Source organism: Triturus cristatus, chromosome 1_2 (assembly GCF_964204655.1).
Source record: "Triturus cristatus chromosome 1_2, aTriCri1.1, whole genome shotgun sequence".
In the NCBI taxonomy this organism is placed as follows: domain Eukaryota; kingdom Metazoa; phylum Chordata; class Amphibia; order Caudata; family Salamandridae; genus Triturus; species Triturus cristatus.
In genome coordinates this window covers 1,187,721,710-1,187,737,662 of record NC_140580.1, presented here as the reverse complement: position 1 = coordinate 1,187,737,662, position 15,953 = coordinate 1,187,721,710, and the positions used below count along the sequence as shown (strand labels likewise).

Sequence of the window (15,953 nt, the reverse complement as noted above, 5' to 3'; positions counted from 1 at the left end):
CCTCACTCACTCAAACCTTCCTTACTTCTACACATGCTCGCCTGCCTTATTCCATATGCACTCACTTACCTCATTCCCAGACAAACTCACTGTGTGACATCCACACAAGCCGACTAGCCCTATTCTCACACAACTGTCTCTCTCCCATAGTTGCCTGGTTTACTCTGTACCCACCTGACTCTCTCCGGACACGTTCCCTTGCCTCGATCCAGACATTAATCTGCCTCACCCTTGCTCAACCTCCCTGCTTCTCATTCACACACAAAAAGAACAATTGATGGATGAATGCTGCACAATGTCAAACATTTACCCCAGTACAGAGATCTGGGCCAAAATCCATTGTGCATTTCCAGTTCAGATCCAGCCATATGCAAATCAGTCTTGACCCTGTGCCTCATGGGAACAGTCCAGCCCGAACTGCCTTGCAAGGTTCTCCCTGGACTGAAAACAAGCATCCTAGGACTGGTTAAGGGGGTAACATCCCAAATCAGCCAGGCTAGCTTGACTCCAGTGGCATGAAGAGCACGGGTCCCACGTCTGGGCATACCCATCCCACTTAGGGTGACAATTGTTAAAACAACAATGATGGACAGAATGCAGAACAATGTCATACATTCACCCCAGTACAGAGATCTGGGCCTAAATCCATCTATGTTTTGCTCCCTATGCCAATCCAGTTTAAACCAACCATATGCAAATCAGTCTTGACCCTGTGCCTCATGGGAACAGCCCAACCCGAACTGCCAAGCCAGGTTTTACCTGGACTGGAAACAAGCATCCTAGGACCGGTTTCGGGGTATCACACCTCATCAGCCAGGCTAGTTTGACTCCAGTGGCATTTGTGTCTTTGGTTTCTCTTCCACTCACAGGCACATGCCTTTCTCTTGACATATTCACCTGCCTCACTCTGGCCAAATTCACCTGTTTCACTTCTTTCTGCCTCAGTCTAGACACATTTAACAGCCTCACCCCTCCTCACATGCTTAGCTTCCTCTCTTTTAATGTTTAATTGCATCTCAGCATTCCTCTTCTGTAACTTCTTGCAGGGTTGAAAGGTCGTGTCCTGAATGCTGCAGGCAAGCCTCTACCTGGAGCTGTTCTTCAAATATTGAACAGGAAGGACAGCCTCTCACATCGAACCACCGCACTTGGAGAATTCTACAAGCTGTTACTGCCCGGAAATTACACCTTCCAGGTGAGAGCAGAGACCACCTCTCTGTGAGCAATGTCCTCCAGCATCTCCATTTCATCCACAGCACCTCTGCCTCAACCTCCCTCTAGCACATCCACCTCAGCTGCCCTCCAGCGCCGCCACCACGTTCATCTCACCGCCTCAACCTCCCTCCAGCACCTCCAGTCCCTGAGTAGTGCAGAGGCCGCCTCACCGTCTTACAGTGTCTCCATTCCTTCCATAGTTCAGAGGCCGCCTCACCGTCTTCCAGCGCCTCCATTCCTTCCATAGCTCTGAGGCCCCCTTCACATTCCTCTGCCTCAACCTCCCTCCAGCACCTCCATTCCTTGAGTAGTGCAATGGCCGCCTCACCGTCTTCCAGTGTCTCCATTCCTTCCATGTTCTGAGGCCCCCTGTCACATCTCCCCACCTTAATCGCCCTTCATTCTTTGAGTAGGTCAGGGGACCCCTATCACATGTCTCTGCCTCGGTTGTCCTCCAGTGCCTCCTTTCATTGAGTAGTTCAGAGGCCCCCTTCACATCCCTCTGCCTCAACCATCCTCCAGCACCTCCATTCCTTCAGTAGTTCTCTGCCTCGGGTGTGCTCCAGTGCCTCCTTTCATTGAGTAGTTCAGAGGCCCCCTTCACATCCCTCTGCCTCAACCATCCTCCAGCACCTCCATTCCTTCAGTAGTTCTCTGCCTCGGGTGTCCTCCAGTGCCTCCTTTCATTGAGTAGTTCAGAGGCCCCCTTCACGTCCCTCTGCCTCAACCATCCTCCAGCACCTCCATTCCTTCAGTAGTTCTCTGCCTCGGTTGTCCTCCAGTGCCTCCTTTCATTGAGTAGTTCAGAGGCCCCCTTCACGTCCCTCTGCCTCAACCGTCCTCCAGCACCTCCATTCCTTCAGTAGTTCTCTGCCTCGGTTGTCCTCCAGTGCCTCCTTTCATTGAGTAGTTCAGAGGCCCCCTTCACGTCCCTCTGCCTCAACCGTCCTCCAGCACCTCCATTCCTTCAGTAGTTCTCTGCCTCGGTTGTCCTCCAGTGCCTCCTTTCATTGAGGAGTTCAGAGGCCCGGCTTCACATCCCTCTGCCTCAACCATCCTCCAGCACCTCCATTCCTTCAGTAGTTCTCTGCCTCGGTTGTCCTCCAGTGCCTCCTTTCATTGAGTAGTTCAGAGGCCCCCTTCACATCCCTCTGCCTCAACCATCCTCCAGCACCTCCATTCCTTCAGTAGTTCTCTGCCTCGGGTGTCCTCCAGTGCCTCCTTTCATTGAGTAGTTCAGAGGCCCCCTTCACATCCCTCTGCCTCAACCATCATCCAGCACCTCCATTCCTTCAGTAGTTCTCTGCCTCGGGTGTCCTCCAGTGCCTCCTTTCATTGAGTAGTTCAGAGGCCCCCTTCACGTCCCGCTGCCTCAACCATCCTCCAGCACCTCCATTCCTTCAGTAGTTCTCTGCCTCGGGTGTCCTCCAGTGCCTCCTTTCATTGAGTAGTTCAGAGGCCCACTTCACATCCCGCTGCCTCAACCATCCTCCAGCACCTTCATTCCTTCAGTAGTTCTCTGCCTCGGTTGTCCTCCAGTGCCTCCTTTCATTGAGTAGGTCAGAGGCCCCCTTCACATCCCTCTGCCTCAACCATCCTCCAGCGCCTCCATTCCTTCAGTAGTTCTCTGCCTAGGTTGTCCTCCAGTGCCTCCTTTCATTGAGTAGTTCAGAGGCCCCCTTCACATCCCTCTGCCTCAAACATCCTCCAGCACCTCCATTCCTTCAGGAGTTCTCTGCCTCGGTTGTCTTCCAGTGCCTCCTTTCAGAGGCCCCCTTCACATCCCTCTGCCTCAACCATCCTCCAGCACCTCCATTCCTTCAGTAGTTCTCTGCCTCGGTTGTCCTCCAGTGCCTCCTTTCAGAGGCCCTCTTCACATCCCGCTGCCTCAACCATCCTCCAGCACCTCCATTCCTTCAGTAGCTCTCTGCCTCGGTTGTCCTCCAGTGCCTCCTTTCATTGAGTAGTTCAGAGGCCCCCTTCACATCCCTCTGCCTCAACCGTCCTCCAGCACCTCCATTCCTTCAGTAGTTCTCTGCCTCGGTTGTCCTCCAGTGCCTCCTTTCATTGAGTAGTTCAGAGGCCCCCTTCACATCCCTCTGCCTCAACCGTCCTCCAGCACCTCCATTCCTTCAGTAGTTCTCTGCCTTGGTTGTCCTCCTGTGCCTCCTTTCATTGAGTAGTTCAGAGGCCCCCTTCACATCCCTCTGCCTCAACCATCCTCCAGCACCTCCATTCCTTCAGGAGTTCTCTGCCTCGGTTGCCCTCCAGTGCCTCCTTTCAGAGGCCCCCTTCACATCCCTCTGCCTCAACCATCCTCCAGCACCTCCATTCCTTCAGTAGCTCTCTGCCTTGGTGGTCCTCCAGTGCCTCCTTTCATTGAGTAGTTCAGAGGCCCCCTTCACATCCCTCTGCCTCAACCATCCTCCAGCACCTCCATTCCTTCAGTAGTTCTCTGCCTCGGTTGTCCTCCAGTGCCTCCTTTCAGAGGCACATGCAAACAATTAATAAAATTAGAAATCCTGCCACAGGTGTAATGGAGACTGAAAAAGCAAAAATATCAGGAGTGTCTCCTAATTGCTACAGGAGCTTTTATGAAGAAGCTGAAGGGGTTTTGAAGCACAATTTACAACAGTATTTTAATGGATTGCAGCTCCCGCACGTTTTGGTCATTCAAAAAAGTGCATGAAATAGTGAAATAGAATCCTCAATGTTGTCACCGCTTTAAAGAATATGGCCAATGCTAAGGCAGGCGGGAGCGGCAGGATTCCTACGGAAGTACACAAGACTTTTCTAGATGAACTTCCTCCATTTTTTTAATCCTTTTTAATAGCATAAATGAAGGAGCCAAAATATCTAAAAGAAAATTAAGAATCAGTTGTTGTTAGTTTTATTAAAAAAGAGAAAAATCCCCTCAACCCCAATTCATACCGCCCCATAAGGCCACTGAATGTGGGCTCTAAATCATTCATGAAGACCTGGGCGTTGGGTGCGCACTACTGGTTCGTCTGGATCAAAACGGCGTTTTGCCCAAGAGGTCAATGGCAGCAAACACCGATCAATTGATAGAAGTCATCGATTATTTGACAGTTAATAAAGAGAAGGCATCGATCCTTATGATGAATGCAGAAAAGGTGTTCGACCAACTGGAAAACCCTTTTCTTTATCCTGGATATATTAAGCTTCCCACCGGCAATTGTCGATATGCTTAAGAAACTATGGTTATTTGAAAGAGACTATTAGTTATAGATTCCTTACCTTAGAATTGCCACCAGGCATCAGAATGGATCCTGAAAAATGTTTTCTTAGCAGTACCCCTGCGTGTCGGTAGGTGGCGTCGGTAGACTCAGTGTCTGTCGTCGGCGTCGTGGTCGCAGGGATGACATTGCAGTGTTTACTTAGACGCCACCCCTGTGAGCTGACGTCAGTTTATCTTTTTCCACACCAGCCAGCGCAAATCCGAACAGAACTTGCCTCTTAGTTGCTTTTTGACTAACCTTTTTTGTTTTTCAACGTCTTTTGAGTCTTCCGACTCCTTGTGCTCAAGGGATGTTCAGCCGTCGGCCCAGTTTCAAGCCTTGTGACTCCTTTCACAAGTTGATCTTGGTCATTGATCCGCACCTCGTGTGTCTTTGGTGTCTGGAGCGTGACCACGACCCAAAGTCATGCTCTGACTGCCGGGCCCTGAATCCGAAGTCTTTGCGGGAGAGGTCCCGAAAGCTTTTGGAGGCCCAGCAGTCCGCTCAACGTGCTGTTCAAGGTCCCAGTCGAGGGAAAGGTTGTGGGACCGATCACGGAGTCATCACCATTCGTCATCAAAGTCTTTGCACTCCTCGGTTAAGTCGAAGCACAAGAAGAAGGCAAAGAAGCATCATCGCTCTTCGCCTTCTCCCCGTCTTTTGGCTGACGAGACGCGGGACCCGGAGTGTCATCTCACTCCGGCTCCTTCCTCTGAGCCTGCTGGGATGGCTCCATGCTTCCCTCCCTTTCCTGGAGCCGGAGCATCCCCTGCCCAGCTTTGCCAATTTTACGAAGCGCTGCACAGCATCTTTGGGCAGCCCGACTCTGCAGGTGCGCCTTCGGACCCCACGGACCCAGCTGGGGGCCCTGGGCTTTCGATATTGACAGCTCCGACCCCGGCGCCGCAGGGCTTCCATGGATCCAGGGCTGGATCCGGATCGGCGTCATTTGACCTCATAGACTGATTCCAGTGACGAAGCCCCCGACGCTGGTTGTTCCCCCAACTGGCATCAACCCCAGCCTCACCCCCAATATGGACACGGCGCTGGACCAACGTCGACCGACGTCGGTACTGGCGCCGGAGGGTACTTTCTTCCCACTGTTCATTCCTGGCATTCCCTACCGCCCTGAGTGGCTCCCAGATGAAGGTGAGGAGGACTTGGAGGGGTCTGGTTTTTTTTTTTAACAGAGTTTTTATAGCTTATATAGCGCAAACTTAATCCGGTATCGGGTATCAGAGCACTTTACATAGCACCAGTTACGTTACATGAGGACACATTCATTTTTTTTAGGCACAGGGAGATTAAGTGATTTGCCCAGAATCACAGGATGTTTAGCGTTATTGCCGAGACTCGAACCCGGTTCCCCAGAATCGAGGTCGACCGCCCTAGCCTTCAGGCCAACTCCTCTCTCCTCTCTGTTTATTTATTTTGTATTTATTTATAAAGTTTTATATAGCGCGAACATGATCCCGAGGGATATCAGAGCGCTTTACAATTGGAGGGAGAGGAAGGTAAAGGATGCAGTACATGAGTCAAATCGGGATACCAAACAGAGCACAAATCAAAAAGGAACTCACAGCTAACCCTGGGCATAGTGGGCGTAGTGGTGCTACGTGGAGCAGCGCGTAGTGTGGCAAAATCTACGCGCACTCGCGCGCTCCGCGTAGCACCACTACGCGCCGCCCGCCCTCATTTTAAAATAATTTAAAGAATGAAAAAAGTAAATAAATTACCTTACCTGCAGTGCGGCGTCCCGGGGCTCCCTCTTCCTGCTTGCCGGCAACTTCTTCACACAAATGCGCATGATGACAACAGCTGTGTGCAACGAATTTTGATTATATGAGCGATTGCACAAGGACAATCCTAATTCCCTGCTTTTTTATTTTTTTAAGGACTGCCAGCAGCGTGTGACCCACTGGGGTTGGATTGTACTACGAATCCCACCATGCATCTCTGCTCATTGGAGCGAGTACCTACGAGATGTTGAAATAAAAGAGGACAAGATTCGTTGCCCACAGCTGTTGTCAGTTTGCATTGGTCCATGAGGAAGAGTTACACTCGAAACGCGTCGGACCTTGGATGCAGTGGGGGACTGTGCCTTTGTCCTTCGCTGATTTAGAGCTTGAAATTCTCCTGGGTGTGCCAGCCTTGGGTAAAAGTTTCTTTCAATATATAGATATATATGTATATATCATATATCACCTACTGGCGGTTGCCAGTAGGTAGATATAGTTAGGACCTATTTTACCATAGGAAATCCGCAACATTCTATTTGGAATAACTTTAGCGCCGATTGACGAATCTTCGCGAAATTTTCAAAACTGTTGGCCAGCTCCAGTCCGCTCCTACCCTGAAAGTCTCGGGGTGATTCGTCAAGCGGGGGGCGAGAAAAAAGGGGGGTCCCAAAACGCATTTTCCCCATGCATTTTCCCATAGGACCTTTAGCCGCAGCTACAGCCCGAACTGCTGAACGGAATTACACCAAATTTGGCAAAGAGGTAATCCTCAGTTCAGACTCGTGCCTTTTGCTTAAATGGTGTAAATCCGTTCAGTAGTTCATGAGAAAATTACAGTTAAAAGTACATATATATCAATGGCCTCGGGGGATCCGCGCACCCTCCCGATCACAAGCTGAATTTTAATTGGCTGCCTACACTCTGAATCAGGAAGTGTTGGCAGCCATCTTGTGCCTCTTTAGAACCGAGGCACAAGAAACCCCCCAAAAAACGTTGCAAAACGCGAAAAGGGGGCAGTGTAGAAACACCCTGACCCCCTAGGCCTGCTCCCGGGGCTTGAACATAATATAGGCGTGGGGGACTCTCAGGCCCCCCCACACCCGGGGACCGCCACCCCCCGGGGCAACTTCAAAATGTGGGAGGGGGGCCACGCAGCCCCCCTCCTGGAGCCTTGTATAGGCCCTGGGGACCGCCACCCCCCAGGGCCAGCTCCTGCAGTGTCCCGGGGTGCCCACTCCCGGGACACTGTAGTTTGCAATGTCAGGGCGGGAGCCTCACGGCTCCCGCCCTGCCATTGCAAACTGCTTTGCTTCATTGAAGCGAGAGCAGGGAAACCTGCTCTCTCTTCAATGAAGCAAAGCAGATTGCTTTTCCACATGGGGAGCAGCATGTTAGCTGCTCCTCATGGTGAAAAGCAATGCCGGCTCCCGCAGGACGCGGGGAGCCGGCTAGGACCATGGGGGGATTGGGGACCCCCCCCACGGCCCCCAACGAAGAGGGCCAACCCCGGGGTATGGGGTCCCCGGGGCTAGTAGTAGCCCGGGAGGGGTGCCACGCAGCCCCTGCCAAAAAAAACAACAAAAAAATGCTAAAAAAAAAAACAGCCCATGGATGGGGTCCCCGGGGCCATAAGTGGCCACAGGAGGGGGGCAAGGCAGCCCCCCTCCAAAACACTCTTAGTTTGTGAAAATAGACACTTAGAAACTTTTCTGCTGAAAACCACACAATGGATTCCTATGGAAGGAAATACAAGTTACTGGTAAGTACGCTTATAATTACTTATCAGGGTCAGTGCTGGGCTAAAAGATGCAGCGCTGGGTTCTCTCCTGATAACAGGTGAGTAAATCCTACTGATGTCACTTGATTACAACTCCCAAAAAATGGGGCCATGCCAGGGATGAAAGAGGCCTGTATTCCGATGTCAGAGCAAAATAAAGGTCTCAACATCACGATCAAATACAAAGATAAAATTTGAATGGATCTATAATTCATTACCAGTATCAATGTAAAATGAGAATAGCAGCAACGAACGCCCACAAAGAATACCCGAGTTCAAGCGAAACGTCTTATCACTAGGGTCAGGTGCCAAGATAAAAATAAAATGCATGTTCACAATTTAGAAGTATCAAACAGAAAAACCAAGTACATAGTTCATTATACATTGGTTTTTAAGATTATTCTTCGTTTGTACCAAGCTACCTCTACGAGTTTACTAACAGCTAAGACAATTATAAAAGAGGTATCAGTTTTTAAAATCCTAAGTCCTGCCTGGGGTCGTGAGAATCCCAATTAGCGACAAATGGGGAGAATCCACTTGCGACGGGAAATTGAATACTCTGCACAAAAAAATAATAGATGTGATTCGTGTTTGTCGCCCCGGCTGCACATAGGGCAAAACCATGAGTGCCTCTTCTTTACCCCACTTCTGGGTGAATGACCTTAAGGGGAGAGTCCCAAAACAAAATCGTAAAAACAGGCTCTTAGCAAGGGAAGAAGGCATTACATCTAGGTATTGTTCAAAGGATGGAAAGAAATTATGGTCAAGAAACACAGTAGTCAAAGATCCCATTGGGCTTCTGTTTATAAGCTCTTCATCGATGTATGCCCAATAATTAGCTTTCAATACATTTTTATCTGCTATATTTAGACTAGTGGGATCCACCCAGAAGTTATGCAATCCCAACTTCCTCAACCAAGTACATACAAATTTGACCCAAGGTAGAGACCTTGCACCTGGCCATTTTAGTATTTCTTCAAGCAAATCCCTGTAATCATCTAGTTCGGACGTACTCCAAAGGCGGACCAAATAGTGTAGACTAATGTTTTTAATACTGCCACATCTGCTATTCTTTTTATCCCCAATTCAAAAAACAACGGGCTAAGGGGTGAGCTAGATGGGAGACAAACTAACTAGTTTCCTATCAAAGTTATTTTCTGCAGTGACCAAACGCGGAACATCCACAAAGCCCCATATTCTGGCCCCAGATAGCGCAGCCCCTTGTGCCTTGGCACGATATATTTCCAAAACTGGTGATACTACATTTGACACTGTTTGCTTGTGGGTCCTAATGATAGCATAAGACCTACTCCCCACCGCGGGGGAGGCATCGCCATCGCCTACAAGGCCAACCTCCGTCTGAGCACCTACACAGGCAGGCCCACAGACCTGATGGAACACCTCCACTTCTAGATACAGACCAACCCATCCACCACCCTCCGAGGCACCCTCATCTACAGACCACCAGGACCTCGTGCACCTTTTTCAGAATCCATCACCGACTTCATCACACCACACGCCATCACTTCCACCGACTACATCTTGCTGGGAGACCTTAACTTCCACCTCGATAACCGCCAAGACCCCAACTGCACCTCCCTCCTGGACAACCTCCACCTCATCGGACTCAAACAGATCGTACCAGAACCAAGACACTCAGCTGGACACACCCTAGATCCCATCTTCACAGCAGGAAACTCTATCACCTTCAGCCACACCTCGGAACTCCAATGGATGGATCACCGTTGCATTAACTTCACCTTCAAAACCAACATCTCCCGCAGACGTCCGCTCTAACTCCAGCACAGGAATTAGAACAAGATCTCCGACGAACGACTTGCCACTGCCTTCAGCAGCTCCGCTCCCACTGCCACAGACGTTGACCCTACCACCCCCGCTTGCACTCTACACAACTGAATCACGGACTGCGCCAACACCATCGCCCCTTCAAGAAAGCCTCCAACCCTCAGCTGGTTCTCCACCGAAGTCCAGGACTCCAGACGCACCGGCAGACGCCTCGAAAAGTTATTGAAGAACACCAAAACCCCAGCAGACCTCGACAACTTCAAAACAGCCACCACCACCCACCACAGACTCATCAGAAACTCAAGGAAGAAAGCTCTCCAGGACAGAATCCCCACCCACGCATACAATAGCAAGAAACTCTTCGGCATCATCAAAGAGTTTGCCCAACCTAACAGCAAGACCACCAATATCCCACCCTCCCAGGACCTCTGCGACAGACTCAACTCCTTTTTCCACCACAAAATCAAGACCATCTACGACAACTTTGACGACAGCAGCCTCCACGAGAAACCCTCTCCCATCGTCCCCAGCACCACGCATCCGACACTAGACATCTGGACTACCCCCAGCATTGAAGACACCGTAAAGATTATGAAGACCACCCACCCTGGAGCCCCCACGGCCCCCTGCCCCCACCACATCTACCACAAAGCCGCAGACATCATCGCCCCCGATCTCCAACGAATCATCAACCACTCCTTCGAGACTGCCTCCTTCCCCGATGACTGGAAACACACCAGGATCAACACTCTCCTGAAAAAACTTTCAGCAGACCCCTCGACCTCAAGAATTTCAGACCCATCTCCCTACTCCCATATCTGGCCAAAGTCATGGAAAAAGCCATCAACAGTCAACTCCCCGCCTTCATAGAAGATGACAACATCCTCGACTCCTCCCAATCAGGCTTCAGGAAGAACCATAGCACTGAAACCGCCCTTCTCACGGCGGCAGACGACATCCATTCCCTCCTCGCCAGAGGAGAGACTGTGGCCCTCATCCTCTTGGACCTCTCCGCGACCTTCGACACAGTCTCTCACCTCACCCTAGTTCGCAGACTCCACAACGCGGGAATCCAGAACAAGGCCCTCGACTGGATCCGCTCATTTCTCTCCAGCAGAACGCAACGAGTCAGACTCCCTGCTTTCCTCTTGGAACGCACACCGACCACCTGCGGAGTCCCACAAGGAACCTCCATCAGCCCGACCCTGTTCAACGTCTACATGGCCCCGCTAGCATCCATCATCAAATCACACTGAATCAACATCGAATCGTACGCAGATAACACCCAACTCCTCCTCTCCCTATCCAACGAACCCAACATCTCCAAACACTACTCCCAATAAGGAATGGAAGCAGTCATCAGGTGGATGAAGAACAGCTGCCTACAACTTAACACGGAAAAAAAAGTACTCATCATGGGCCCACGCCCTGACGCCTGGAACGACACCTGGTGTCCCCAGTCCCTCTGGAACCCTCGCTCCCCCATGGACCACGCACGCAACCTCGGAATCATCCTGGGCTCCGAACTCAAAATGGACTGCCAGATCAACGCCGTCACCTCTGCTACCACAGTCTCCGCTTTCTACAAAAGACCTTCAATTGTCCCCCCCCCCGAATACAGGAAAACCGTCACCCACTCCCTTATCAGCAGATTAAATCAACGCACTCTACGCCGGGATCAACAAGAACCTCACCCGCAAATGCCAGAACGTCCAGAGCTCAGCTGGCAGTCTCGTCCTCAACCTACCACACCACTGCCACATCAGCTAACACCTATGGACACTACACTGGCTCCCATCAAGTGGAGAATCACCTCCAAGCTTCTCACCCACGCACCCAAAGCCCTCCACAACACCTGACCCGCCTACATGAACCACCGCATCACATTCCACGCACCCCAAAGATCCCTCCACTTGGCACAGCTCTCCCTTACAACGGTACCTCGCATCAAGAAGACCAGATCAGAAGGACACTCCTTCTCCCTCCTCGCGGCCAAGGCATGGAACTCCCTCCCTTTCCACCTCCGACAGATGCCTTCACTCCCCAAGTTCTTGAAGGACCTCAAGACCTGGCTTTTTTGACGGAGCTCTGTAAACTTGCGGGAGCTCTATGCCCCTCTTCCACCCTCCCTCAGCGCCTTGAGACCCTCCCGGGTGAGTAGTAGCGTTCAATAAACGCCTGATTGATATGCTCAATTAGAAGGCTACTCTTGGTTATCTGACCCAACCAATTAAAGTTCTCCATGAGGCGCACCCCTAAATAATCAAAGTTTTCTACCCTTTCTAGTACCTCATTACCAACCGCTTTTTCCTTTCTTTCCCCCTTACCCCCTTACCCAAAATCATAAATTTGGTCTTGTTGACATTAAATTCAAGACCCCTAGACTTGCAGAAATCAAACAATCTGTTAACTAAGGTCTGGAGGCCCATGGGTGTCTTTGAGATAAGGAGGGAATCATCAGTGAATAGTAAAATGGGTACCTTCCCTTTATTCAGGGCTGGGGAATCATTTATACAGTTTTCTAAAACTTCAACGATGTCATTCATGTACATGTCGAATAGCGTGGGTGCAAGAACGCAGCCTTGGCGCACCCCACGTTCAATTGGGATACGTTTAGTCAATTCACTATTAGACTGTTAGACTATTAGTGCCCCAGTGAACCTGTGCAAAATTATTCTAATGCAATTTACTTAGGAGTTGTACTAAATTGCGAGGAACTCATAAATTCAGTAGGACATACCATAGCTTTGCATGTGGAATGAGGTCAAATGCAGCCCTAAGGTCTATAAAGCTTTTGTTGCTGTAATAGATCTATTTTATTATATAAAATTGAGAATCTAAAAATCTGATCAATAGTATTAACCATTGGCTTAAAACCAGCTTGGAATGGTGACAATATCTTATTATTATCCACCCAGTCAATCAACTTATTCAAAATCTGCACATTATCTATCAAGATTCTAGGCCTGTAGTGGGCAGGGTTACTTGCATCTCCCTTTTTTAAATATAGTTATGATCTCAGCTCCCCTCCAAGACTCAGGTACTTTCCCCCGGCAGAGATAGCATTTCCTAGCAGATTTAAATAGATGAGGCTCTGTCTTGAAAAGATCTCCGGGGATTTTGTTTGGGCCTGGTGCCTTAGCCAGCTTTAATGATTCAATGGCACTAGTAGTTTCTTCAAGGCTAAAGGAGGCTGGAATAGTTTATATGTAATGAGGATTTGAACGAGCTGAATTCACACTGTACTGTTCTGCACGAGGCAACTTTCCCCCTCATTAATATATGATTCTGCTCTTTAAATATCTGCTGCTCTCTATTTTTAATTAGGACCATGTTTTGTTGAATTCATAAATGCATTACAGTCCCTGCACCAATGGTACTTCTGCTCTTATGTTATTTTGAGGATAAGATGGCAAACATATTATCGGTACTGTATGAAGTTTATATCACTGTATCCGGCTCAATAAAATAAAAAAGAGTAGTTCAGAGGCCGCTTGGCACATCTCTCAACCTCAACTGTCCTCCAGCACCTTCGTCCCACCCCCAGTTGTGTCCTGGATTCCCATATATGTAATACTGATATATGTTTGTGCTTCTCTCTCGTTTTGTTTTTTTACGGAGTTTTATATAGCGCGAACTTGACCCGAAGGTATCGGGTATCAGAGCGCTTTACACGAGCAACAGTTGCGTTTACATGACGACACATTCATTTTTTGTTAGGCACGGGGAGATAAAGTGATTTGCCCAGAATCACAGGATGTTGCGTGTCCTTGCCGAGGCTCGAACCCAGTTCCCCAGATTTGAGGTCAACCACTGTAGCCATTAGGCCAACTCCTCTCTTATACCACTCTTATATCTCGTTACCTTTCTTATATCTTTCGTTATCACTCATATCTCTCGTTACCATTCTTATGTCTCGTTACCATTCTTATATGCCTATGCTTGTGCCTCCCTCTGCCCAGTAGTCTTGTGTGCTTATCCTGTGTCGAGGTAAGTACTCGTGTACTCTTGCTTTCCCCCGATCAGTATCCTTATATACTCAGCCTTCCCTGCTGTTGATTCTCCTTTGTACGCATGCTTTGTCCTGGTAAGTACTCGTGTACTCTTGCTTTCCCCCGATCAGTATCCTTATATACTCAGCCTTCCCTGCTGTCGATTCTCCTATGTACGCATGCTTCCTCCTGGTAAGTACTCGCGTCCCCTTGCTTTCCCCGGATCAGTATCCTTATATACTCGTCCTTCCCTGCTGTTGATTCTCCTTTGTACGCATGCTTTGTCCTGGTAAGTACTCGTGTACTCTTGCTTTCCCCCGATCAGTATCCTTATATACTCGTCCTTCCCTGCTGTTGATTCTCCTTTGTACGCATGCTTTGTCCTGGTAAGTACTCGTGTACTCTTGCTTTCCCCCGATCAGTATCCTTATATACCCGTCCTTCCCTGCTGTTGATTCTCCTTTGCACGCATGCTTTGTCCTGGTAAGTACTCGTGTACTCTTGCTTTCCCCCCAATCAGTATCCTTATATACTCATCCTTCCCTGCTGTTGATTCTCCTTTGTACGCATGCTTTGTCCTGGTAAGTATTTGTGTACCCTTGCTTTCCCCCGATCAGTATCCTTATATACTCATCCTTCCCTGCTGTTGATTCTCCTTTGTACGCATGCTTTGTCCTGGTAAGTACTCGTGTACTCTTGCTTTCCCCCGATCAGTATCCTTATATACTCAGCCTTCCCTGCTGTCGATTCTCCTATGTACGCATGCTTTGTCCTGCTAAGTACTCGCGTACCCTTGCTTTCCCCCGATCAGTATCCTTATATACCCGTCCTTCCCTGCTGTTGATTCTCCTATGTACGCATGCTTTGTCCTGGTAAGTACTCGCGTACCCTTGCTTTCCCCGGATCAGTATCCTTATATACTTGTCCCTCCCTGCTGTCGATTTTCCTATGTACGCATGCTTCCTCCAGGGTAGCACTTGTTTATGCTTGGGCTTTCCTCCCATCAGTGCTCTAATGTCAGCACTAGGGGCCTGGTTTAGATCTTGGTAGAGGGGAATTCTCCGTCACATATGTGACCGGATATCCCGTCCACCGTATTATGATCCCATTATATCCTATTGAGATCGTAATACTCCGGAAGGGATATTGGCTGAGATCTAAATAAGGCCCTAAATGTCCTTCCATCCGATCAGTACACCTATGTACGTCCCCCTGATAAACATTCCTATAGACTTTTGCTTCCCTCCGGTCAGTACTCTCATGTACCTGTGCTTCCCTCCAGTCAGTACTCTCATGTGCTTCCCTCCGGTCAGTACTCTCATGTACCTGTGCTTCCCACCGGTCAGTACTGTCATGTACCTGTGCTTCCCTCCGGTCGGTGCTCTCATGTACCTGTGCTTCCCTCCGGTCCCTACTCTCATGTACCTGTGCTTCCCTCTGGTCAGTACTCTCATGTACCTGCGCTTCCCTCTGGTCCCTACTCTCATGTACCTCTGCTTCCCTCCCGCCAGTACTCTTTTGTAGGAGATAAGGTATTAGGTACAGTCAGATTGGGGGATGTTGTAGCAAATAAGAGCTGAACAGGTGCTAAGAACACAAGAAAGTGGAGCAGGAGATGAGGGAAGAGATGATGGCAGGGGAGGGTAGGAAGAATGTAAGGCAGAAGCTAGCAGGTCAGGAGATAAAGGGGGAGGGGTGAGCAGGACAGGGCAGGAGATAAAGGGGGAGGGGAGGGCAGGAGATGTGCTTGCAGGACAGTGAGGCTGCAGATGTGTTAGGAGGTCAGTAGAGCTGGAGATGTGTTTGCAGGACAGTGGGGCTGGAGATGTGTTAGGACGTCAGTGGGGCTGGAGATGTGTTTGCAGGACAGTGGGGCTGGAGATGTCTTAGGAGGTCAGTGGGGCTGGGTATGTGTTTGCAGGTTAGTGGGGATGGAGATGTTTTGCAGGACAGTGGGGCAGGAAATGTGTTAGGAGGTTAGTGGGGCTGGAGATGTGTTAGCAGGTCAGTGGGGCTGTAGATGTGTTTGCCGGTCAGTGGGGCTGAAGGTGGGGCTGCAGCTGTTAGGAGTTCAGTAGGGCTGGAGATGTGTTCTCAGGACAGTGGGGCTGGAGATGTGTTCTTAGGTCATTGGGGCTGGAGATGTGTTCTTAGGCCAGTGGGGCTGGAGATGTGTTCTCAGGAC

General features: G+C 49.7%; 1 protein-coding gene across 1 annotated transcript in view; it reads left to right on the top strand.

Annotated features, from left to right (window-relative positions):
• The window catches only part of LOC146868995 (carboxypeptidase M-like), a 400,744-nt gene that overhangs the window by 330,014 nt on the left and 54,777 nt on the right, over positions 1-15,953 (top strand). The window contains exon 8 of the mRNA XM_085624970.1: positions 1,047-1,195. Coding sequence (XP_085481096.1) covers positions 1,047-1,195 — 149 coding nt within the window. The remainder of the gene's footprint in view (positions 1-1,046; positions 1,196-15,953) is intronic.